General features: G+C 63.8%; 3 protein-coding genes across 5 annotated transcripts; 2 read left to right on the top strand and 1 right to left on the bottom strand.

Moving 5' to 3' along the window:
* Positions 1–56: 56 nt before the first annotated feature.
* Positions 57–10,588, bottom strand: KIF1C (kinesin family member 1C). 2 transcript variants are annotated; one of them, XM_077192850.1, is made up of 23 exons: positions 9,721–9,853; positions 8,702–8,825; positions 8,368–8,444; positions 8,092–8,271; positions 7,940–8,005; positions 7,432–7,610; positions 7,234–7,345; positions 6,790–6,867; positions 6,613–6,678; positions 6,445–6,520; positions 5,505–5,583; positions 5,301–5,422; positions 4,946–5,064; positions 4,746–4,825; positions 4,419–4,494; positions 4,248–4,327; positions 4,066–4,160; positions 3,733–3,816; positions 3,222–3,384; positions 3,075–3,132; positions 2,172–2,486; positions 1,503–1,652; positions 57–826 (listed from the first exon to the last, which is right to left on the bottom strand). In XM_077192850.1, exons 2-23 carry the CDS (start codon positions 8,805–8,807, stop codon positions 341–343), a joined length of 2,847 nt encoding a protein of 948 aa, XP_077048965.1. In that variant the 5' UTR covers positions 8,808–8,825; positions 9,721–9,853; the 3' UTR covers positions 57–340. The 2 variants fall into 2 exon arrangements, with proteins under 2 accessions (XP_077048965.1, XP_077048964.1); XM_077192849.1 differs by lacking the exon at positions 8,702–8,825 and having other exon boundaries at positions 9,721–10,588.
* Positions 10,589–10,666: 78 nt separating this feature from the next.
* On the top strand, positions 10,667–19,872 carry CAMTA2 (calmodulin binding transcription activator 2). The gene is given in 23 exon segments (XM_054653777.2): positions 10,667–10,803; positions 11,543–11,632; positions 11,754–11,854; positions 12,213–12,280; positions 12,361–12,496; positions 13,056–13,127; positions 13,342–13,519; positions 13,860–14,000; positions 14,540–15,252; positions 15,254–15,301; positions 15,400–15,526; positions 15,616–15,744; positions 15,952–16,076; positions 16,175–16,383; positions 16,507–16,585; positions 16,774–17,008; positions 17,356–17,525; positions 17,629–17,849; positions 18,072–18,276; positions 18,497–18,568; positions 18,993–19,135; positions 19,211–19,285; positions 19,464–19,872. Coding segments are annotated over 22 exon segments (3,342 nt in total). The 5' UTR covers positions 10,667–10,803; positions 11,543–11,601; the 3' UTR covers positions 19,528–19,872.
* Positions 19,873–20,147: 275 nt separating this feature from the next.
* SPAG7 (sperm associated antigen 7) lies at positions 20,148–22,655 on the top strand. 2 transcript variants are annotated; one of them, XM_054653779.2, is made up of 7 exons: positions 20,148–20,322; positions 20,701–20,768; positions 20,878–20,966; positions 21,277–21,361; positions 21,516–21,605; positions 21,934–22,090; positions 22,499–22,655. In XM_054653779.2, the coding sequence occupies exons 1-7, from the start codon at positions 20,163–20,165 to the stop codon at positions 22,627–22,629; spliced, it is 780 nt and encodes a 259-aa protein (XP_054509754.1). In that variant the 5' UTR covers positions 20,148–20,162; the 3' UTR covers positions 22,630–22,655. The 2 variants fall into 2 exon arrangements, with proteins under 2 accessions (XP_054509754.1, XP_054509755.2); XM_054653780.2 differs by lacking the exon at positions 22,499–22,655 and adding an exon at positions 22,208–22,341.

A 22,655-nucleotide genomic window follows, 5' to 3' on the forward strand; every position in this document is an offset into this window, starting at 1 on the left:
TGGCCTAGACATGCCAAGCTGGAGTGGGCGTGGCCAGCAGAGAGGAGGCACCAAAATTGGGAGGGGGGGTGCCCATAATTGAGGCGCTTCTGTTTAATTAGCCATTAATTAAGGAATCCCCTTAATTAATTAATAGGATCGCCATTAATTAAGGACTCCCTCTAAGAGGGGGGGGCCCTCCTGACCGAGGACCCCTCCCCAGACACACACACACACACACGCGGGGGGGTGGGGGCAGTGTGACAGCAGCTGGGGGCTCCCCCGGGCAGGGAGACCCCCCAAATGTGGGGAGGGGGCTGTGATTGTCCATCTGGGGAGGGGGGCGCGCTCCCAAACCCCCCTACGGGACCGGACCCCGCGCCTTCAGGTCGGGAGCCGAGCGCTGGCGGCGGACTCGGGGCGGAGGTGGGGACCCCCCATCCAGAGACCCCCGGCGGGGCCGCCCCGAGTGCGGAGGGGGCTGCAATGAGGGGAGGGGGCTGTTGTCAGCTTGGGGGGCGTCCCCCGCGCCCCCTCCCCACGCCAGGCGGTGCTGGGGGTTACTCTTGAAGGGGAAGCGCAGCTTGGAGTCCTGCTGGAAGCGCGGGGGGCGCCGGGGGGGCTGCAGGAGGGGCTGCGGACCCCCGCCCGCCATCAGCCGTGCCTGCTCCTGGCGCAGCCAGCGCAGCCGCCCCCGCCGGAACGCCGGGTCCTGCTCCATCAGCCGGCACAGCCGCGCCGCCGCCGCCCCCGGGGGCGAGGGGGGGTCCGCGCGGGGCTGGGGGCGGCACGGGGAGGGGTCCCGGGGCGGGTCCTGGGGGGGCGGATCGGCATCGTCGGCGTCGTCCTGGGAGCGGGATGGAGACGGGGGTTACAGGGGTCTGGGGGTGCTGCGGAGTGCGAGGGACATTTGGGGGTGTCAGAAGATGGGGAGGGGGCACTTGGGGCGTCGGAGATTCCATGTTGGGGGGCGTGGGGTGTGAAAGGGGGGGTGGGACTCATGCCGGGGTCTGGGGGGACGGACCAGGGGCGCTGGGGGGGGTGTGGGGCAGGCAGACCCTGCTCTCAGTCCCTCCCCATGTCCGTCAGTTCCTCAGTGTCCGTCAGTCTGTCCCTCTGTCCCCAGGGGGATGGGGATGATGCGCTCCATCTGCCCCACACGCGTCCCTCAGTCTGTCCCTGTGTCCCTCAGTGTCCGTCAGTCCCTCAGTGTCCATCAGTCTGTCCGTGCTCACCAGGGGGATGGGGATGACGCGCTCCATCACGCGTGTCCCTCAGTCTGTCCCTGTGTCCCTCAGTGTCCATCAGTCCCTCAGTGTCTGTCAGTCCCTCAGTGTCTGTCAGTCCCTCAGTGTCCGTCAGTCCTTCCCCGTGTCTGTCCGTCTGTCTGTCCGTGCTCACCAGGGGGATGGGGATCACGCGCTCCATCTGCCCCACGCGCGTCCCTCACTCTGTCCCCGTGTCCGTCAGTCCCTCAGTGCCCGTCAGTCCTTCCCTGTGTCCGTCTGTCTGTCCGTGCTCACCAGGGGGATGGGGATGATGCGCTCCATCTGCCCCACGCGGTCGCGCAGGGCCCGGATCTGCTCGTCCTTGGCGCTGTTCTGGCGCCGCACCTCGCTCAGGATCCCGGCCAGCCTGTCCAGGTGCAGCCGCAGCCCCTCCACCTCGCTCACCTGGCACACAGGTACATTCCGTCAAAAACCCTTTCCTTAGGGCTCTCTCTCCTGAGAACTCGAGAGGCCTCAGAAATTAAAAGTAAATTATAATTATCACCTATGGAATGCAACAGGTGCATCTGTGATTAATCTCATGTAATTGTGTCTAATTAATGGCCAATCACAGTCCAAATGTGTCTCTCTCCGGTCAGACACGGGATTTTGTTATTCATTCCTTTTCTATTCTTAGCCAGCCTTCTGATGAAATCCTTTCTTCTATTCTTCTAGTATAGTTTTAATATAATATTAAAATACTAATATAATATTATTTAATATAACACTAACATATTAACATAATAAATTAATATTATTTTAACATAATGTTAAAATAGTAAAACATTGCCATAATATTAGTTTAATATTAAAATATTAAATTAATATCATAAAATAATAAATCAAACCTTCTGAAACACGGAGTCAACATTCTCCATGTCTCTTCCCTCATCCTGGGACCCCTGCGAACACCACCACACTCACCTGCTCACCACCTTCACCCTTCTCCTCCTCCTCCTCCCGCAGCCGCGGTGCCGGCTCCGGGCTGGGCTCGGTGCTGACCCTCGGGGCTGGCGATGACGATGATGATGATGATGATGATGATGATGATGGTGAAGGCGCTGTCCCTCGGCGGCGCTGCGGGATCTGGTAGACGCGCAGCGGCTCCCGGCGCCCGGCCCGGCGCGGCCCCGAGCGCGCCGAGGGCACCACCGAGGGCACCACCGAGGGCACCGGGAGCGGCCGCCAGCCCGGCCCGGGGCACGGGGGGGGCTCGGGGCACGGGGGGGCCTCAGGGGGCTGCGGGGAGATGGGATGGGAGATGGGGGAGAGGCTCTGGGGGACACCCAGAACACCCCCAGGAGACCCCCAGGACACAGACAGGAGGGTCACAGGACACTGAGGGGACCCGGGGGGGACCCCTGAGACACATCCAGGGTGCTCACGGGACACTGAGGGGACTCAGGGGACACTGAGAGGACCCAGGGGACAATGAGGGGGACAACTGTGACACCCAGGGGCCACCCAACTACATCCAGAGGACCCGGGGGTCACCTGTGATGGGGCCTCCTTGGTGCTGGGGGGCTGCGGGGGGATGCAGGAGAGGCCCTGGGGGAGTCGGGGCAGCCCGGGGGGACACCCAGGAGACCCCCGAGACACTGAGGGGACAAACGTGACACCAGAAACAGCCCCAGGACACATCCAGGGCACTCATGGGACACTGAGGGGACCCAGGGGACAATGAGGGGGACAACTGTGACACCCAGGGGCCACCCAACTACATCCAGAGGACCCGGGGGTCACCTGTGACACTCGGGGACACCCAGGGGACACTCGGGGACACCCAGGGGCCACCAGGATTCCCAAACGCCCCCCGTGCCCCCTCACCTGCGGCCGCTCTGACCCCTCCTTGTCCCCCTGGGGTTGGTTCTGCAGCTCCTGCAGCCTGGGCCGGGGGGGACACGCAGGGTGAGCCTCCCCAGGGCACAGCCCGGGGGTCCCCACCCCTGCAGGGGTCTGGGGTCCTGTGCCCACCTGTGCAGGCGCATGTCGATGCCCTGCTGCTCCAGCAGCTCCCTCTGGGCCAGGTTCCAGTCCGGGGGGGGCCCGGGGGACGCCCCCCGCTCCCGCTGCCGCCGCGCCTGCTCCGGGTGCGTGAAGCGGAACACGTGGTTCTGCCCCAGAATCAGCCTGTTCCCTGGGTTTGGGGGTCACGGGGGACTTCAGGGGAGATTTGGGCAGGTTCTGCCCCAAAATGAGGGTTGGGAGGGGGTTGGAGGGGTCACAGAGGGGATTTGGGGCAGAGTTGGGCAGGGTCACAGGAAGTTTTGGGTGGATTTAGGTGGAAAATGGGGCTTTGAGGGCGTCGTAACAAACTCCAGAGAAAATCTGGGGGCAACACGAGATTTGTGAGAGTTCGAAGGGAATTTGGGGAGAAAAGTTGGGGTTTTAGGGGGGGTTTCAAGTGAGACCCGTGGGGATCTTGGGCACAGGGGGATTTTGGGGAGACACACAGAGATCTGGGGGGGCTTTGGGGGGTCCCTACCCGAATTGAGCACCACCGGCTCCGTCACCTGCTTCCCGTTGACGTAGGTCTCAGCCCCCTCACACGGCTCCAGCGTCACCACAGCTTCGGGGGGGGACAGCAACACCAGGGGGGGTCACCTCCGTGCTGGGGGAACCCCAAATCCCACCCAAACCACCCCAAAAAATCCGCCCAGGAGCCTCGCGGTACCTGGGGGGGCCGCGCTGACCTGCTCCAATTGCAGCATTTTGGGGAGGAAGGGGGTAAAAAAGGAGTTAAGCTGTGCCAGGAGGGGGCTGGGCAAGGGGGGGGAGGCACCCCAAAATCCGGCAGGGACCCCCCAAAATCCCGTACCTTCCCCCGAGGGGTCGGGGCAGCTGCGGAAGAGGCAGTGCTGATCCTGGATGGACGGTCCTGAGAGCTTGATGTCCACGTCCACCCTGCCCACCCTGCCCGGAGGGGGCAAAACACAAATTGGGGGGGGTCCCAAAGGGGGTCCTGAGGGGGTCTGGGGGTCCCACAGCCCCCCCACCCACCTGGTGATGCCGTCCTTGATGTGGTACAGGAGGCACTCGGACATCAGGGGGTCCTCGTTGAGGTTCACCAGGTGCGGGGTCTGTTTGGGGGGATTTGGGGGGGGTGAGGGGTTGGGGGGGACCCTCAGGGTGAGGTGAGGCCCCCCCAATTTAAAAGAGTTAAAACCTTGCCTTTTTGGGGGAAAACACCCCGACGGTGCCGCCATCCTCACGCAGAGCCACCCCCATCTCGGCCAGCAGCGCTTCCCTGGGGGGGCATAGGAATTTAAGGGGGGAAAAGGAAATTTGGGGATTTGGGGGGAAAAGGAATTTGGGGAGGCACAGGGAATTTGGTGGGGGGAAAGGAATTTGGGGGGGTTCAGGAATATTTGGGAGGGGGCTCAGGGTATTTTGGAGGCCGTGGGGAGGGTTCAGGGTATTTTGGGAGGATTCAGGAATATTTTGGGAGGGGTTCAGGAATATTTTGGGGGGCACGGGGGGTCCATGGCCCCCCCTCACCGCTCCAGCCTCAGTGCCTCCGTCCGCCTCAGCTTCTCCTCCCAGGTCTCGTTCAGCTCGGCGATGATTTTCTCTGTTTCCTGGAGGAAAAACAAATTTTGGGGGGGGGTCCCTTGGTTTGGGGATCCCCCCAGGCTCCCTGAGGAGCAGGGCAGGGGTTTTTGGGCTTTATTTTGGGGTTTTTTTGGGGGGTTTTTCACCTGCAGCCGCTCCATGGCCTCGGTGGGGCCCAGGGGGGGCTCCAGCCCCGGGTCCCCATTGAGGGTGGGGGGCGTCATGCTGGGGGCGGGGCTGGAGGTGAGGGAGGGGTCGGTGAGGCCTGGGGGGAGATGGGGGGGTGGGTGTGAGGGGGGGGTGCCACCTCCTGCACCCCCAAATCAAACCCCAAACCTCTTCTGCCCCCAGATCCTCTCTGCAACCGACACCCCAAATCCGCCCCTGTACAAAATCCCCTAAATCTGACCCCAGACACCACAAACCCCTTTAACCCCATCCTGAAACACCAAATCCCCCCTAATCCCTTCAGAGCCCCCCAAATGCCCCCAAACCCCTCACCCTGGGCACTCAGCAGCTCCCTGAGCCGCGTCACCTCCCGGCGCAGCTCGCGGATCAGCCGCGCGTTCGGGTCCTCGTTGATCACCGCGTGGCACCGGATCTGCTTCGTGCGGTCCGCGTACCTGGGGGGCACAAACAGGGGAGAAACGGGCGGTGGGATCAGCACCGGGACCCCCCCGAGCCCCCCCAGAGCCCCCTCCTCACCGCAGCGTGCTCAGCGTCTCCTCGTAGCTGCAGTCGGCCGGGCTCAGCGCCGCGATCATGGCGGTGCGCGAGTTCCCTCCTGTTTGTATAAATTTATATTTATATAAATATTTATATATATTTATATATAAATATATACAAATTTATATGTATATAAACCTATATAAACAGCAGGGAACTAAATATATAAATATATATGCATAATGTATAAATAACAAAGTATAAAAATTATTTTATAAATAATAAAATTATTTTTAAAATAATAGATATATTTAAATATCTACAAAATATATATTTATATATAATATATAAAATTATTTCATATATAATAAAGTAATAATATATATTTATATATAAATATATTATATATATTTACATATATAAAATATATAATATATATTTTTATATAAATATAAATATATTAATATATATTTACATATATAAAAATATATAATATATATTTATATATAAATAGGAGGGAACTAAATATAGAAATAATAATATATATAAACCATATTATATGTAATAAAATTATTATTTTAAAAGTAGTATATGTTTAAATAATATATATAAATAATATAGTATATGTTTATGTATACTATATAAAATTATTTCATACATAATAAAATTATTGATATAAATAATAAACACAAATAAATAAATAAATATATACATATGTTTATTTATATATATATAAAAATACCCTGAGCCCCCCAAAATATTTTGGGTATTCAATAGTTGTTTAGATAAAAGGGCTCTGTAATCACCTGTAAATTGTGCTGTGTATTTGGGAGCTATCCCACAATAAACATAAATATTTACTTTCTAACTCTAAACTGTTAAAAGATTTTTTCTCTCTCACAGTTGGATATCGGTACTAGATCAATATCCATATTTTGGTGCTAAATCAATATCCATATTTTCAATAAATCAAACCCACCCAGGTTCTCCTTCAGCAGCCACGTCAGCACCGAGTCCCGGTACGGGATGAACTCTGGCTTCTTCTTCTTGCTGGTCTGCCGGGAGGATGAGGAAGGTGGTGAGGAAGGACGTGAGGGGTCCCCAAAAAGGGAGGGGACCCCCCGAGGGTGAGGGACCCCAGACTCACCGCCTCGGCCAGGGCAGAGATCACCTTGCCCAGCGTGGTCAGGGATTTGTTGATGTTGGCGCCTTCCTGGGGACGAGGAGGAGGGGAGGAAGGCTCAGGAGGGCTCTGGGGGGCAGGGGGAAGTCGCCCCCTGTTTTTCGGGGGTCCCAGCCCCTGTTTTCGGGGGTCCCAGCCCACCTTGAGGCGGATGCCCTTGGCCCCCGATGCGTCGGCGCGTTCGCTGCCCGCCAGATCCACCAGGGAGATGCGGCTGACCTGGGGGGACAGGGCGGGTTTGGGGGGTCCGGGAGCGAATTCTGGGGGTTTGGGGGGAAATTTGGGGGTGTTTGTGGAATTATGGGGAGATTTGAGGGAGCGGAGAGAATTGATGAGTGCTGGATGAAGATAACGGCGAATTTTGGGGGGGATTCAGGAGATTTCAGGGGGATTTCAGGGGATGATTTTGGGGGGATTTTAGGGGAGATTTCAGGGGGGTTTCAGGGGGGATTTCAGGAGAATTTCAAGGGAATTTCAAGGGAATTTCAGGGGATGATTTCAGGGGATGATTTCAGGGTGATTTCAGCAGGATTTCAGGGTGACCCAAAACCTGGTTTGGACAGATTGAGGGGGTCACTCCCCAACCTTCTCGGTGGCCAGCTCGCTGAGCGGGTCCTGGCGGCGCTGGCTGAACACGATGCTGAACACTGCGTGCGAGCGGCTGCTGGTCTCGTTCATGTTGGTGGCTGCCACCGTCCTGCGGGGGACCGGGACGGGACCCTCGGTGCCTGGGGGTGGTTCTGGGGGGTCCAGGCTGCCCCCCCTGCCCCGCCCTGCCCACACCTGGCCTTGTTGCCGCTGTCCATGAGGTCGGCGATGTCGGCGAACGAGGCCACGGCCAGGCGGGACAGGTCCTGCACGTAGGGCCCGAGCAGGGGGTGCTCCCGCACGCGCAGCCCCCCGCGGCTCTTGGGGTTCAGCAGGTCCCGCACGCGCTCGCAGTAGATCTCCAGGTAGCTCACCTGGTGGGGGGGGGCACGCTCAGCAGGGACCCCAGCACTCGGGGGGGGAATTTGGGGGTGAAAAATCCAAACTGGGGGGCAGATCGATGGGGATTTCGGGGGAGGAATCCCCAAAATGGTGACGGGGAAAATGCCCAAGGTGCTTGGTTGAGCCCCCAAAGTGTTGGGGTGGGGGGCAGATGAACCCCCAAACTGTTGTGGGGGGTTTGGGGTGAGTCTGCAGGAGCTGAACACCCAAATTACCCAAGGGGGGGGTCTGCAGGTCACGCTCTGAACCCCAAAATCCCCCCAGAGTCCAGGAGACCCTCCCCAAACCCCCCCAAATTCACCTCCACAGAGAACGACAGCTCCGGCGACCCCTCCCGAGCCATGCGGGCGAACAGATCCTCGCAGAGCTGCAGGTGAGGAGGAACCTTTGGACCAGGGTCTGGGGGGGCTCCAGCCCTTCCTGAGGCCCCCGGGAGCCCCCCAGCCCCCGGACCTGCGGGATGATCCCGCGCTGCCCCGGCTCCTGCCGCCCCATCATGGTGTAGGATTTGCCGGCTCCCGTCTGGCCGTAGGCGAGGATGCAGACGTTGTAGCCCTCGAAGGCGTGGGCCAGCATCTCCTCGCCGATGTCCTGGTACACGCGGCGCTGCGAGGCGAAGTTGGGGTCCTCCTCCTGTGGGGGGGGCACTCAGGGACCAGCCCCCTTTTCTGGGGGTCCAAGCCCCTCTTTTTGGGGGCTCCAGCCCCCCCGGACCCCCCCAGCACTCACCGAGGTGTGGGACCAGTAGGAGTAGTCGAAGGTGAAGTGTTTGGTGCCGTCCTTGGGGAGCTTGGGGTTGGTGATGCCTGTGGGGTGGGGGGGGTGACACCGGCGTTGGGGTGACCCCCCCACATCACCCTCGCCCCCCCCCAGCACCCTCACCCCCCCCAAAATCCTCCCCGTTGCTATTTTTAGCACAGGGCAGCTGGCACTCCGGGCTCGGGGCCAGCACGGGACAAGGACGGGGACAACGGGGGGGGGGGGTCCCATATCGCGATCTCCCCTCCACCCCTGGGGCTCCCTCCCCTGTCCGGGACCCCCCTCCGGGACGCCCCCCACTCACAGGTGGTGTTCCCCCGCATCTGGATGACACACTTGGCCTGGCGGCTGCTCTCCCTGGCGCTGAAGGGCCGGACCCGCACCGCCACCTTCACCGAGGCGCCCGCCATGCCCGCGACAGCCTCAGCCTGTCGCGACAGAGCGGCGTCACCGCCCCCTCCCCTCCCGTCACCGCCACCCCTCGGCCAGGTGTGTGTGCCAGGTGTGTGTGCCAGGTGTGCGCGACCCCCGGGCAGGGCAGGGCAGGGCAGGGCTGGGGGGGCTCCGTGTCCCTCCCCCGGTGCCGCCCAAGGAGAGCCCTAAAAATAAACCCGGGGGCCGTACAAAAAAAAAAAAAAAAAGTTTTTTAAAAAATAAAAATAATTTAAAAAATTAAATAATATTAAAAATATATAAGCATAAATATAAGAAATATAAATATAGATAAGTCTATAAATGTATAATATATAAAATATAAGTAAGAATAAAAATAAAAATACATAAAATGATAAATAAATATAAATATATAAAATGGTAATTGTAAACACAAAAGCTAAATAAAAATAAAATTAAAAGTAAATATATGGAGATATATAAATGTAAATAACTATATAAAAAAAACCATATATACATATACGAATATATAAATTTATATATAAATACAAATATATAGAAATAAATAAAAATAATAATTAAAAAAACCAAAAACCGGGGGAGGGGGTGAGCAAAAAGCCCCCCGGGGCCGGACCCTCCCCAGCGCCCCCCCCAAAATTCAGGGGGCGTCCCAGCAGGGTCCGAGGTCAGGGATGGGGGCACAGGGGGGGATTTGGGGCAGGGGGGCGGGAAGCCCCCCCTGGAGTTCCCCCCGCCCCCAAACCCCAGGTGACTCCAGGTCAGAATAAACAACACATGACACACCCGAACCCCCCAGGACCCCCTTCCCACACCCCCAGGACCCCCAAACCTGCCCCTACCCCCCTGTGAACCCCCCTAATTTGCTCCCCGAGCCCTGACGTCCCCCAAACTCTCGCCGTTCCCGCTCACCGGCCCCGCGCTGCGGCATCCCCTCGGCCCGGGGGTGTCCGGGGGGTTCCGAGGGGGTCCCGGGGGGTCCCCGGCCGTTCCCGGGGAGTTCCCGGTGAGTTCCGAAGATTTCCCGGTGGTTCCTGGTGGTTCCCGGCGGTTCCGGGCCGTTCCTGAGGGGTTCCGAGGGGGTCCCGTGGGGTCCTGGCCGTTGCCGGGGGGTTCCCGGGGGTGTTCCGGGGGTTCTCGGGGGGTTCCTGGGGGGTTCCGGGGGTGTTCCGGAGGTTTCCTGGTCGTTCCCGGGGCTCCGCAGCGGCTCCGAGGCTGTTCCGAGGGTGTTTTCGGTTGTTCCCGGTTGTTCTCGGCCGTTCCCGGCGCTCCGCGGCGGCTCCGGGGCTGCGGCCGCGCCCGGGCCCGGCGGGGCGGGGCTGGGCCAGTCCGGGGGCGGGGCCTGGGGCGTGGCGCGAGGGGTGGGGTTGATGCCCCGCCCCTTCTTAAAAGGGCAACGCGGTACAGATGGGGCCCACATATGGAAGGGCTTTTCCCGCGTTTTTACCTCAGGATTTTCCCGTCGCGTGTCTCTCTCCTTTTTCCTTCAGGCTTGTGTTTTCCCCATTTTTTAACTCACGCTTTCGTCTTCTTCTTCTGAAATAATTTCCTCCATTTTCTCTTTGCTTTTTTCTTCCTCTTTTCTTTCAGGTTTCCCTATATTTTTTTCGCCCAGAAAGCCTACAAATCCTCAAAATGGCCCCAAAAAGACAGCCTCCGAATCCTCAAAATGGCCCCAAAATTGCATCAAGAAAGTTTATTTACAGTACTAATGGTATTTTTCACACAATTAGAAACCTTATTTCGTGGTTATGTAGTCTGAGAGCACAACTGGCGGTTGTTCGTCGCGCCACGTCGCCCCACCCACACGACCCCGAACGCCCCCACACAACCACGCCCTTTTACGCGCTGACCACGCCCCCGCCCGGCGGAGCGGCCCCGCCCCCTTGCGCGCTGACGTCAGGCGCCGGCGGCGCTGGCCCGCGGCGGGCGGGAAGATGGCGGCGGGCGGCGGGGGCGGGGGCGGCGGCGGCGGCGGCGGCCCTGAGGCGCCAGGTGGGGCCGGGGGGGCCGGGGCGGGGCCGGGGGCGGGGCCGGGACCGTGTGGGGCGGAGATGGGGGTTGGGGGGTGCCGGAGGGGGGGGGGCCGCTGTGGGGCGGGATGTGGGGCGGAGATGGGGGGGCAGTGGGCGGGGCGTGGGGGCGTGTGGGGCAGAGATGTGGAGGGCAATGGGAAGGGGATATGGGGGGCAGTGGGGCAAAGATGTGGGGGGCAATGGGAAGGGGATGTGGGGTTATAGTGCAGAGATCTGGGGTGCAGTGGGGCAGAGATGTGGGGGGCAGTGGGGCAGAGATGTGGGGGGCGATGGGGCAGAGATGTGGGGGGCAGTGGGGCAGAGATGTGGGGGGCGATGGGGCAGAGATGTGGGGGGCAGTGGGGCAGAGATGGGGGCGATGGGGCAGAGATGGGGGCGGCAGTGGGGCAGAGATGTGGGGTGCGATGGGCAGGGGATGTGAGGTTACAGTCCCCTGTCGCCCCATTGTCCCCCACCCCCTCAGCCGTTTTTTGGGGGTCCCTGGTCCCATGTCCCCCCGATGTCACCCCATTGATCCCCCACCCCGTCAGCAGTTTTTGGGGGTCCCTGATCCCCTGTCCCCCCAATGTCACCCCGCTGTCCCCCACCCTGTCAGCCATTTTGGGGGTCCCTCCACTGTCCCTCACCCCATCAGCCGTTTTTGGGGGGTCCCGTGTCCCCCACCCCATCACCCATTTTTTTTTTGGGGGTCCCTGCAGGTTGCAGCCCTTGCTGTGCCCTCCTTGGGGAGCCCTGAGGGCCCCACACACCTCCCGAGATGAGCAGCAAGGACCCCCCCGAGGTCTCAGGTGAGGGCAGGGGGACATGAGGGGGGACCTTGGGGACAGGGCGGGGACACAGGGGACACTGGGGGGGCGTTGGGGACAGGGAGGGGACACAGGGGGGACACTGAGCCATCCCCCCCGGCAGAGAGGGGACACCTGAAGGTTTTCCTGCCCCGGAAGCTGGTGGAGTGTCTGCCTAAATGTCCCGTGCTGCCCAAGGAGCAGCTGCGCTGGAACACCAACGAGGTGGGCACTGGGGGGCACTGGGGGGCTTGGGGTGATCGTGGAGGGGATGTGGGGACACGAGAAAGGGGATGGGAGGGATGTGGGGTGGGAAGGAGGGATTTGGAAACATGGGAGGGGATGTGGGGACACAGGAATGGGGATGGAAGGGACTGGGATGTGCAGGAGGCGTCTGGAGCTGTGCGGACACAGAAGGGGCATTAAAGGGACACAGGAGGGGGCTTGGTTTGGGATGGGGGGAAAATGGGGGACAGGGGCAGGACAGGGGACATCCAGACCGTGGGACAGCAGGGGTGGGACAGCAGAGTGGTGCAGGGTTGGGGGAGAGGGGACACAAACTTGTCGCCTGTCCCCTCCCCAGGAAATCGCCTCGTACCTGATCACCTTTGAGAAACACGACGAGTGGCTCTCGTGCTCCCCCAAAACCAGGTGTGGGGATGCCCTGAGGGGCTGGGGGTGGCCTGGGGGTGCCCGGGGGGCTCCCAAGGACCCCCTGACCGCGTGTCCAGGCCGCAGAACGGGTCGGTGATCCTGTACAACCGCAAGAAGGTCAAGTACCGCAAGGATGGCTACTGCTGGAAGAAACGCAAGGACGGCAAAACCACCCGCGAGGACCACATGAAGCTGAAGGTGCAAGGAGTGGAGGTAGGGGGCCCCCAAAACACAGCCTCCCCCCTCCCCAAAAAACCCCTGGTGCCACACAAAAAGCCTCCCTTTCCATAAAGGTGCCCCTGGTTCAGGTATGGGCAGCTGGGGATGCACCTCTGGGGGTGTCAGGACACACAAGAGGGGGATCACAGGGGGCTGGGTGCCCTCAAGGGACACTTTTGGGATGCTGGGGACACCCAGTGGGCGGTTTAGGTGGTCCAAGATTCCCAGTTGTGTGTCTAGGGGTGCTGGGAGGTGCCCAAAATGGAGTTTGGGGGTGCTGGGGATCCCCAGCGGGCAGTTTGGGGGTGTTGGGAGCAGCAGAGGATGGTTTTTGGGTGCTGGGGGGCAGTTTGGGGGTGCTGGGAGATGCCCAAAATGGGTTTGGGGGTGCTGGGGATCCCCAGGGCGGGCAGTCTGGGGGCGTTTATTTCCTCCAGCCCATGCAGCTAAAACTCTGGGGTCACCCACACTTGGATGTGAGACCCCCGTAGGCTGCAGGGACCCCCCAAAATCCGTCAGGACCCCCCCAGTCTCTGCTGTGTCCCCTCCCCAGTGCCTCTACGGCTGCTACGTGCACTCCTCCATCGTGCCCACCTTCCACCGCCGCTGCTACTGGCTGCTGCAGGTAACTGGGGAGGGGGCCAGGACCCCCCCCAGGGACCCCCCCAACCCCAGTGTGCCCCCCAGAGCCCTGACATCGTGCTGGTGCCCGACCTGAATGCACCGGCCATGGAGGAGTGAAACCCCCCGGCTCTGCAGCCCCCCCCCCCTGTGCTCAGGGACCCCCGGGACCCCCCCGGGACCCCCCCACACCCAGAGCTGCCCCCTGTGCCCCCCAGAACCCCGACATCGTGCTGGTGCACTACCTGAACGTGCCGGCCATGGAGGAGTGCGGCCGGGGCTGCGCCCCCCGGCTCTGCAGCCCCCCCCTCTGCTCGGGGGCCCCCCCGCTCTGCGACCCCCGGGAGTGGCTCAAGTGGTCCCAGGAGGAGCTGGTGGCTCAGCTGCGCCCCATGTGTGAGTGGGGGGCGGCCCCGGGGGGCTTCTGCATCGGGGGGGTTTGCACGTAGAGGGGTTGGGGCAGCGGGAAGGGGAGAGAGGCCCTAAATGCTCTTTTTTGACAGATTTTTTAGTTTGTTTATGAAATTCTGCAGGGTAAAGTGGGGCTGGGGAGGGGGAGAACACCCCAAACCAAATTCTGGAGGAATTTTGTGCTTTCCCACAGGATGGAGTGGGATGGGGGGCTCTGTGGGGCTGTTCTGGGGGGCTGAGCAGGGGCTGTGGGGCTGTTTGGGGGTCAGGGAGGGGTTGCGCCCCCCAGCTCTGTTTCTGAGGCATCTCCCCCTCTGTCCCGCAGTCCATGGGGTGAAGTGGGGCTGTGGCAATGGCGGGGCCGCCCCCGGGCTGTCCCTGGAGCAGCTGGTGCAGCACGTCCTGGAGAGGCACCAGGCCCGGCCACCCCCCCGCACCCACGCCTGCCTCTGCGCCGGGGGGCTGGGTGAGACAGAGCCCCCCCGGGACCCCCGAAATCCTGGGGAAACCCTCGAACCCCCAGGGAATCCCCCAAAACCCTCGGGACCCCCAGAATCCTGGGGAATCCCCCAAAATCCCAGGGAAGCCGCCGAAACTCCAGGGAACCCACTGGGAACCCCCAAAACCCTGGGGAAACCCCCAAAACCCCGGGGAACCCCCCAAAATCCCAGAGAACCCCCCCAAAACCAAAGGGAACCCCCCAGCACACCCAAAACCCCCGGGTAGCCCCCCAAAACACCAGGGAACCCCCCGGGACTGCCCAGAACCCCTTGGGAACCCCAAAACTGCCCCTGGGACCCCAGAACAGCCCCTGGGACCCCAAAACAGCCCCTTGGGACCCATGTGGAACCACCCCAAACCCCTCGGGACACCCCCAGATTCCTCTGCTCACTCTGAACACCCCGAATCTCTTTGGGACTTTTCCAAAATCCCCCTTGTGACCCCAAAATCTGCCCCCACCCCAAATCCTGCCCCCTGCTAACCCACCCCCCCTTGCCCCCCCAGGCACCCCCGGCCATAAGTGCAGCAGCACCAAGCACCGAATCATCTCCCCAAAACTGGAGCGGGGAGGGGTCGCCCCCTCTGGGGACCCCCCCAAACCTGCCCCCTCCTCCCCGGACACCACCCAGCCCTCCCCCGCCCCCCCCGAGGGACCCGCCCGACCCTCCCCATTTCCGCCCCCATCCTCGGGGGCTGGGGGTGGTAATGGGGGGGCTCTGCCCCTGTTGGTGGTCGCCAATTTGGGGGGGGGTGGGGGGGGCGCGGCGGCGCCGGGGGGTCCCGAGCAGCCCCTGGGGCTGACCCCGAGCCAGCACCTGGTGGGGACCCCCGAGGGGTCCTGCCCCACAGCCCCCCCCCCGCTGCAGCCCCCCACCACTGCCTTCGACCCCGACTGCTTCCTCAACAGCCCCCGCCGCGGGCAGACCTACGGCTGCGAGGCCGACCCCCCCCCCGGCGCGCCCCCCCCGGCCCCCCCGAAGCCGCAGGAGGAGGAGGAGGATGAGGAAGAGGAGGAGGAGGAGGAAGGAAAGCGGGGGGCTGCAGCCCAGGACCCCCTCCCTGCCGCCGCGCCCCCTCCCCAGCCCGCGTTCCCCCTGCCCTTCCCTGAGCTGCTGCTGGGGGGTGGGGGAGACACAGGGGGGGTCCCCCCAACCCTGCGCGACCCCCCCCACCACCAGCTCCCCTCCTCCCCCTCGGGCCCCCCCAGCGACCCCCCCCCCCGCCGTGGCCATCACCGATTTCTCCCCGGAGTGGTCGTACCCCGAGGTGAGCGATTTGGGGAGGGGGTGTTCTCCCCGGGTGACCCCCCCGGTGACCCCCCCCGGTGACCCCCCCCGGTGACCCTCCCGGTGTGTCCCCCCCAGGGCGGGGTCAAGGTGCTGATCACGGGGCCCTGGGGGGACCCCGGTGCCTCCTACTCGTGTCTGTTCGACCGCACCTCGGTGCCCGCCGCGCTGGTCCAGCCGGGCGTGCTGCGCTGCTACTGCCCCCGTGAGTGCCCCCCACCCCAAATCCCCTCCCCATGCGGGTCTGTCGGTGCTCTGACCCCTCCTCTCCGTGTCTGTGTGTCTGTCCTGCAGCCCACGAGGCCGGCGTGGCCGCCCTGCGCGTGGCCTGTCCGCCCCGGCTGCTCTCGGCTGCGGCCCCATTCGAGTACCGGGCACGGGGGGCGGCCCCCGGGGCACAGCTGGACTGGCTGGCGCTGGACGGTGAGTGGGGACCCCCGGGACCCCCCCAGAACAGGACAAACCCCCCCAGGGATAGCACCCAAACACCTGCGTTCATTTTGGGGTCCTGTTGTGGTGGCCCCAAACCCATCCTTCTCTCCATGGAGTAACACTCTTTGGGGCCAGGGCGTTTGGGGGGCTCAAAGAGGGTCAGGGTGCCCCCCTCACCCTTGGGCCCCCCCTCTGCAGAGGCCCAGTTCCGTCTGTCCATCCTGGAGCGCCTGGAGCAGCTGGAGATGCGTTTGGGGGCCCTGCCCCCCCCCGCGCCCCTTCCCCCCCCACGGGGGGCTCCTTCCGAGACCCCCCCCGAGCAGGTGAGGCCACCCCAGCACCAAGGTCCCTGTGTCCCCTAACATTCCCTGATGTGCACACTGTGTCCTCCGTGTCCCCTGACATTCCCTGGTGTCCCCAGGGGCCGGGCTCGTCCTTCGAGGCGCGGGTGGTGGCCGTCTGCGAGGCCATGATGGCGCGGCCGGGCTGGTCGGGGACACCAGGGACAGCGCCGGGCACAGCGGGGACCTCGCTGCTGGCACACGGGGTGACGTTCCGTGGGATGACTCTGCTGCACCTGGCGGCTGCCCAGGGCTACGCCAGCCTGGTGGAGGCTCTGCGGCGCTGGCGGTGAGCAGGGATGCCTGGGGACACCTGGGGACCTCACCTGGGGACTGCAATGGGTGTCCCCCCAAGCAGCGTCCCCAAGCAGAGGTGACCCTCCCCAGCCTGTGACCCCTCGTGTCCCTGCAGGGCGCTGGCAGCTGAGAGCCTGGAGCTGGAGCAGGAGATCGACCCCCTCAACGTGGACCATTTCTCCTGCACCCCCCTGGTGAGGGGACACTGGGGACACTGGGGACATAGGGAACACTGTGGTGGTGACACTGTGGCAGGGCTGGCAGTGCATCCCAAGGGCATGGGGCACAGCGTGGTGTCTCAGGCAGGGCTGGGGGATACCAGGGGTGGCACCTGGACACAAGTGACACCCTGGGGACACCGCTGTCCCCTCGTTGTCCCCAGATGTGGGCGTGCGCCCTGGGGCACCGGGAGGCGGCGGAGCGGCTGTGCCGCTGGGACCGGCGGGCGCTGGCCGTCCCCGACACCCTGGGCCGGCTGCCCCTGGCCCTGGCCCGTGCCCGCGGCCACCTGGCCCTTGTCACCCGCCTGGAGGAGCTGCAGGTGTCACCCGTGTCCCCTCGCTGCCACCTGCCCGGCCTGCGCGTCCCCTCCCCGCTGTCCGCCAGCCCCGACACAGGTATGGCCCCTTGTCCTCCCTGTCCTCTGGCGCTCTGTCTTGGTGTCACTATGGTCACTATGTCCTGTCCCTGGTCTCCACCCCCCTGGTGTGGTCACTGTCTCCTCACTGTCACTGTCACCCTATCCTCCCCCTGTCCCCTTTTGTGTGCTCCCAGGGCATCACTGGTCCCCTCCAGCCTTTTGCCCCTGTGTCCTCCCCATGTCCCCTGATGTTCCCTGTCCTCCTCCAGCATCTTTGTGTCCCTGGAATGCCCCCATGGTGTCCCCTGTCCTCCTGCCATGTCCCCCATGTCCCCATGTGCCCTCGGGGTGTGTCCCCCCATCACTAACCCCCCGTGTCCCCAGGGCTGAGCACAGCCAGCAGCCTCTCGTCCCCCTCGGGGCTCTCCGAGGGTCCCGGCTCCGTCCCACTGCCCCCCGGCCCCTCTGGGCCCCCCGAGGATGACACCTGGGGGGTGGCAGTGCCCCCCAGCCCCCCTGAGGACGCCCTGGCCCCGCCCTCCGACGCCCTGCAGGTAAAGGGGGGGACAGGGGCTGGGGACACCCCTGGTGCAGACCCCCGATGTCCCCCTGTGTCCCCAGGCCGAGGTGGGGACGCCCCTTGTCCTTTGTCCCCAGGCCGAGGTGGTGACCCTGGCCCGCCAGATCATCGAGGCCACCCCCGAACGCATCAAGCAGGAGGCGCCAGGGGGGCCCCCGGGGGCACTGGGAGCACTGGGAGCACCGGGAGGGACCCCGGGGACACCAGGCACAGCGGGGACAGCGGGGCTGGGCGCTGCCATGGCCTGGCTGGCCACGTACCTGGAGAGCGTGGACCGGCCCCCCACACCTGGGCACAGGTACCCCGGGGTTCCAGGGGGGCACCCTCAGCTCCCTGGGGGGGGGTCACAGGGACCCCCTTGGGAGGGTCCTGTGGTACTCCAGTGTCTCCATGGGGGGGTCTCCCACATCCTCCACACCCCAGAGTTCCCCTGGGCCACCCTGGGGACATCCTGTGACACTCCTGGCTGTGTCCCCCCCCCCCCGTCCCCCTGACCCTCCTGTGCGTGTGTCCCCCCCAGGGCGGAGGTGGCCTCGCGGGGGTCCCCGGGGGTCCCCGAGCGGCCGCCCCCCCCCTCGGCGGCGGGCTGGGCCGAGTTCCTGAATGCCTCCGGGGGGGCTCGCGGCGAGGGGGGGGCCGTGGCCCTGCTGACCCTCAGTGACCAGGAGCAGCACGAGCTCTACGAGGCCGCACGGCTCGTCCAGGGGGCCTTCCGCAAGTACCGGGTGGGTGCTCACCCCTGAACCCCAAAATCTACCCTGGGACCCCCCTGGGGCTCCCCTGCACCCCAAAACCCCAGTGGGCGTTCCCTCCCTGCACCCCAAAACCCTCCCAGGGCCCTCCAGGGGCTCCCCTGCACCCCAAATCCCCCCTGGATCCCACTGGGGGCTCCCCCCGGGGGCTCCCCAGCCCCGCTGACCCCCCAAACCCCCCCTGGCTCCCCAGGGCCGGAGGCTGAAGGAGCAGCAGGAGCTGGCGGCCGCCGTCATCCAGCGCTGCTACCGCAAGTACAAACAGGTACCGGGGTGTGGGGGACCCCAAAACCCCCGGGACCCCCGCCAGGCACCCCCGAGAGCCCCGGGGACCCCAGACCCCCAGGGACCACCCAGAACCCCCCTAACCCTCTGTCTCTGCCCCACAAGCTGACCTGGATCGCTCTGAAGGTAACGGGGGCAGTGTTGGGGTCACCCAGATGTTTGGGGCTGTTTTCTGTTGGGGTCACCCAGATGTTTGTTTGGGGCCGTTTTGGGTGTTAGGAGTCACCCAGGTGTTTTTGACGCAGGGGTGCTGGGACACTGTGGTGACACTGAGGTGACCCTGGTGTCCCTTGCAGTTCGCGCTGTTCCAGCGGATGACGCAGGGGTGCTGGGACACCGGGGTGACACTGGGCTCCCTGTTTGAGGGTGCTGTGACATTGAGGTGACACAGGTGTCCCTTGCAGTTCGCGCTGTTCCAGCGGATGACGCAGGCCGCCATCCTGATCCAGAGCAAGTTCCGCAGCTACGCGGAGCAGAAGCGCTTCCAGCGCCGCCGGCGGGCGGCCGTGCTGATCCAGCAGCGCTTCCGCAGCCTCCGCCAGCACCGGTATGGGCGGGGGGCACCCGGGGGGTGCGGGGCAGGGGGCACAGGGGGCTCACCTGCCCCCTCTGTCCCCCCCAGGAGCACCTTCCTCACCCTCAAGCAGGACCAGGCAGCGAGGAAGATCATGAGGTTCCTGCGGCGCTGCCGCCACCGGTACAGGGACAGGGAGGAGACAGCAGGGAGGGGACAGGGAGGGACACCGTGAGGTGTCACACAGGATGGGTGGGGACAGGGGAAAGGTGTTCCCAGGGGTTTGGGGACAGGTGGTACCGTGGGTGCAGAGTCCCAAAAAAGCCTGACCCCACCCCAAATTTGTGTGTCCCTGGGCCAGGATGGAGGAGCTGAAGCAGAACAAGGACGTGGAGAGTTTACAGACACGGGGCCTGGCCTCGTGACCCCCCCACGGGGTTGGGGGACCCTCAGTGACCCCTCCACGGGGGTCCCAGGCAGGGGGGGACCCTCAGTGCTCCCCCCACAGGGGTCGCAGACGTTGGGGGACCCTCAATGCTCCCCCCATGGGGGTCCCAGGCACGGGGGGAGCTCCCCTCGCTGTCCATTCCCCCCAGGCGTGTCTGTGTGTCCGGCTGTCCCCGTGGGGAGGGGCAGAAGGGGGCAGGGCTGCCCCGCACCCCCTCCCCATCGCCCCCCGCCCCTCCTCCGCATGCCCCCCCCGCCCCCCCCCCCGCCCCGTGGGGGCTCTTTGTACAAAGTTCCATTAAAAAACAATGAGGAAGAGGGAATGGAAAATGCGGTGAGTTTGTGTTTGTGGGTGGGGAGGGGACACTGGGGGGGACATGGGGAAGGGAAGGAGGGAGGGAGGGGAGATCGCTGGGGGGACATGGCGGAGAGGGGACAATGGGGGGACATCGCTGGGGGCGCGGGAAGACCCTGCAGAGCTGGAGGTACGGGCCCTTTAAGGGCAGGCCACGCCCTCTGGGCCAGATCACGCCTCCTAGGCCGGGCCACGTCCCCTGGCGTGCCACGCCCATTCCCCGCTCCGTCCCAGGCCCCTCCTACGTCCCCGGACGTGATGACGCAGGCAGACGTCGGGGACGTGTCCCGCGTGCGGCGGCGGCGTCACGCATCGCCCCGTCGCAAGATGGCGGAGCTGGACTTGCTGGGCTCCATCCTCAACTCCATGGAGCGGCCGCCCGCCGCGGCCGACGGCGAGACGCGGCGCCGGGCGCGGGGTCAGCAGGGCCGGGGAGGGCGCGGAGGCTCCGGGGCAGCGGCCCCGGGCGGGGAGCGGCGCGTCCCGGCCCTTCGCCCTCAGAACCCCCCCGACCCCCGGCGCCCGCCCACAGGCGAGGCCCCGCCCCCGTGCTGATTGACAGCGGGGGCCGTCTGGCCACGCCCCCGCCATGTCCCCCGTGTGGCGCTGTTGGTCGCAGGTTACGCCCACCGCAGGCCACGCCCCTGCCCTGGTCAGAGGGCGCAGGCCCCACCCCCTCCATCCCCCGAGAGTGTTTTTGGGGTCCCCGGAGATTTTGGGGGTCCCCTGAGGTTTTGGGGCTCCCCTGAGGTGTTTTTGGGGTTCCCCTCTCCATGACCCCCCCTGTCCCCCCCAGAACAAGCTGCTCGCATGAAGAAGCTGCAGGAGCAGGAGAAGCGCCAGAAGGTTGAGTTCAGGAAGAGGGTGAGTGGGGGGCTTGTGCATTTCTGGGGCGTTTTGGGTTCTCCCCTACGAACCCCGGGCTCCCCTGCCCTGTCCGTCTGTCCCCCCCAGCCTGTCCATCTGTCCCCAGATGGAGCAGGAGGTGTCCCAGTTCATCCAGGCCACGGGGGAGCCCCGGCGCCGCTTCCAGCCCATGAGCAAGATCGAGAGGAGCATCCTGTGAGCCCTGGGAAACTGGGAGGGCACTGCGGGGGTACTGGGGGCATACTGAGGTGATACTGGGGGCCACTGGAGGTACTGGGAGGGCACTGAGGGAACTGGGAGGGCACTGAGGGAGTAGTGGGAGGGCACTGGGGTGGTACTGGGGGCACTGGGAGGGCACTGAGGACACTGGAGGTGTCCCAGTGGTAGCACTGGGGAAAACTGAGGGTGTACTGGGGCAGCTGGGGGCCCCCCTGGGAGGGCAGGGACCCTCGTGGGGATCCCCCCGGGGCCCCCCAGTGCCAGCAGCTCCCTGTTGTGCCCCCAGGCACGACGTGGCCGAGGTGGCTGGGCTGACATCATTCTCCTTCGGGGACGACGAGGACAGCCGCTACGTGATGGTGTTCAAGAAGGTGGGGGACGGTGGGGGGTGTGCTGGGGGGGTTACAGAGCCTGGGGGGACACTGCTGTCCCCTCCTGGGTGCTGGCTGTCCCCTGGAGGCTGGGGGGGTGACAGGGCCCAGGGTGACCCCGCTGTCCCCTCCTGGCTGTCCCCATCCCGCCCAGGAGTTCGCACCCTCGGATGAGGAGCTGGAGGCGTACCGGCGGGGGGAGGAGTGGGACCCGGCCCGTGCCGAGGAACGGCGCCGCCTCCGGGTAGGCGGGGCTTAGAGTGGGTGAAGTTTAACTGGGATATGGGTGGGGTTTAACTGGGATATGGGTGGGGCTTAGCAGGGCGTGGCCACATGGGTGGGGCATGTATGTGTGATGGAGGGAGGGCATACCTGGGTGTGGCATGGGCTCGGTGGGTAGGCGGGGCTTAGTGTGGGTAAGGTTTAACTGGGATATGGGTAGGGCTCATCAGGGCGTGGCCAGGTGGGCGGGGCATGTAGGTATGATGGCGGAAGGGCTTACCTGGGTGTGGTGTGGGGTCGGTGGGTGTGGCCCTGGTGGGCGGGGCTTGTTGCTGACTGCTCACCTGCAGGAGCTGGCAGCACAGCAGGAGGAGGCGGAGCTCGAGTCTGGCCCCGCCCCCCCGGGCCCCCCCAATGATTACAAGGACAAATACCGGCACCTTATTGGCTGCGAGGCCGCCAAGGCCGCTGCCCGCACCATGGAGGCCAACAAGGCCTACGGCTGTGGTGAGTGGGGGGTCTGGGGGGGCTCCTGGGGGTATCCGGGGGGCTTGGGGGGTCCTGGGGGGCTTGGGCAGCCTGGGGGGGTTGGGGCGTCACTGAGGGTCCCTCCCATCCCCCCAGTGCCCGTGGCCAACAAGTGGGATCCCATGGAGCCGCTGGGGGTCTCTTGGGGCATCCTGGGGGTACCCAGGGAGAGTTTGGGCAGCCTGGGCTGTCCTGGGGAGTCTGGGGGTTGCTGAGGGTGTCTCCTGTGCCCCCAGTGCCCGTGGCCAACATGCGGGGTCCCATGGAGGTCCTGGGGGTCTCTGGGGGGGTCTCTGGGGGGGTCCTGGGTGTCTGCATCCCTTCCCCAAACACCTGGGCTGTCCTGGGGGGTCTGGGGGTCGCTGAGGGTGTCTCCCGTGCCCCCAGTGCCCGTGGCCAACAAGAGGGACACACGCTCCATCGAGGAGGCCATGAACGAGATCCGGGCCAAGAAGCGCCTGCGGCAGGCGGAGGATGAGGGGGGGGCCGGAGGGGCCGCGGGGGGGCCCTGTGTGTGATGGGGGGAGGGGTGGGGGGGGTGACC

Source organism: Agelaius phoeniceus, chromosome 36 (assembly GCF_051311805.1).
Source record: "Agelaius phoeniceus isolate bAgePho1 chromosome 36, bAgePho1.hap1, whole genome shotgun sequence".
NCBI lineage: Eukaryota > Metazoa > Chordata > Aves > Passeriformes > Icteridae > Agelaius > Agelaius phoeniceus.

Coding starts and splice junctions, on each gene's coding strand:
- KIF1C (XM_077192849.1), bottom strand. CDS start 10,228: ATGTGGGCCCCATCTGTACCGCGTTGCCCTTTTAAGAAGGGGCGGGGC. Junction 6,868..7,233: donor GCGAGCTGGCCACCGAGAAG/GTTGGGGAGTGA, acceptor CTGTCCCCCCAG/GTCAGCCGCATCTCCCTGGT. Junction 5,423..5,504: donor GAGACGCTGAGCACGCTGCG/GTGAGGAGGGGG, acceptor TGTGCCCCCCAG/GTACGCGGACCGCACGAAGC.
- SPAG7 (XM_054653779.2), top strand. CDS start 20,163: ATGACGCAGGCAGACGTCGGGGACGTGTCCCGCGTGCGGCGGCGGCGT. Junction 20,967..21,276: donor AAGATCGAGAGGAGCATCCT/GTGAGCCCTGGG, acceptor TTGTGCCCCCAG/GCACGACGTGGCCGAGGTGG. Junction 21,362..21,515: donor ACGTGATGGTGTTCAAGAAG/GTGGGGGACGGT, acceptor CATCCCGCCCAG/GAGTTCGCACCCTCGGATGA.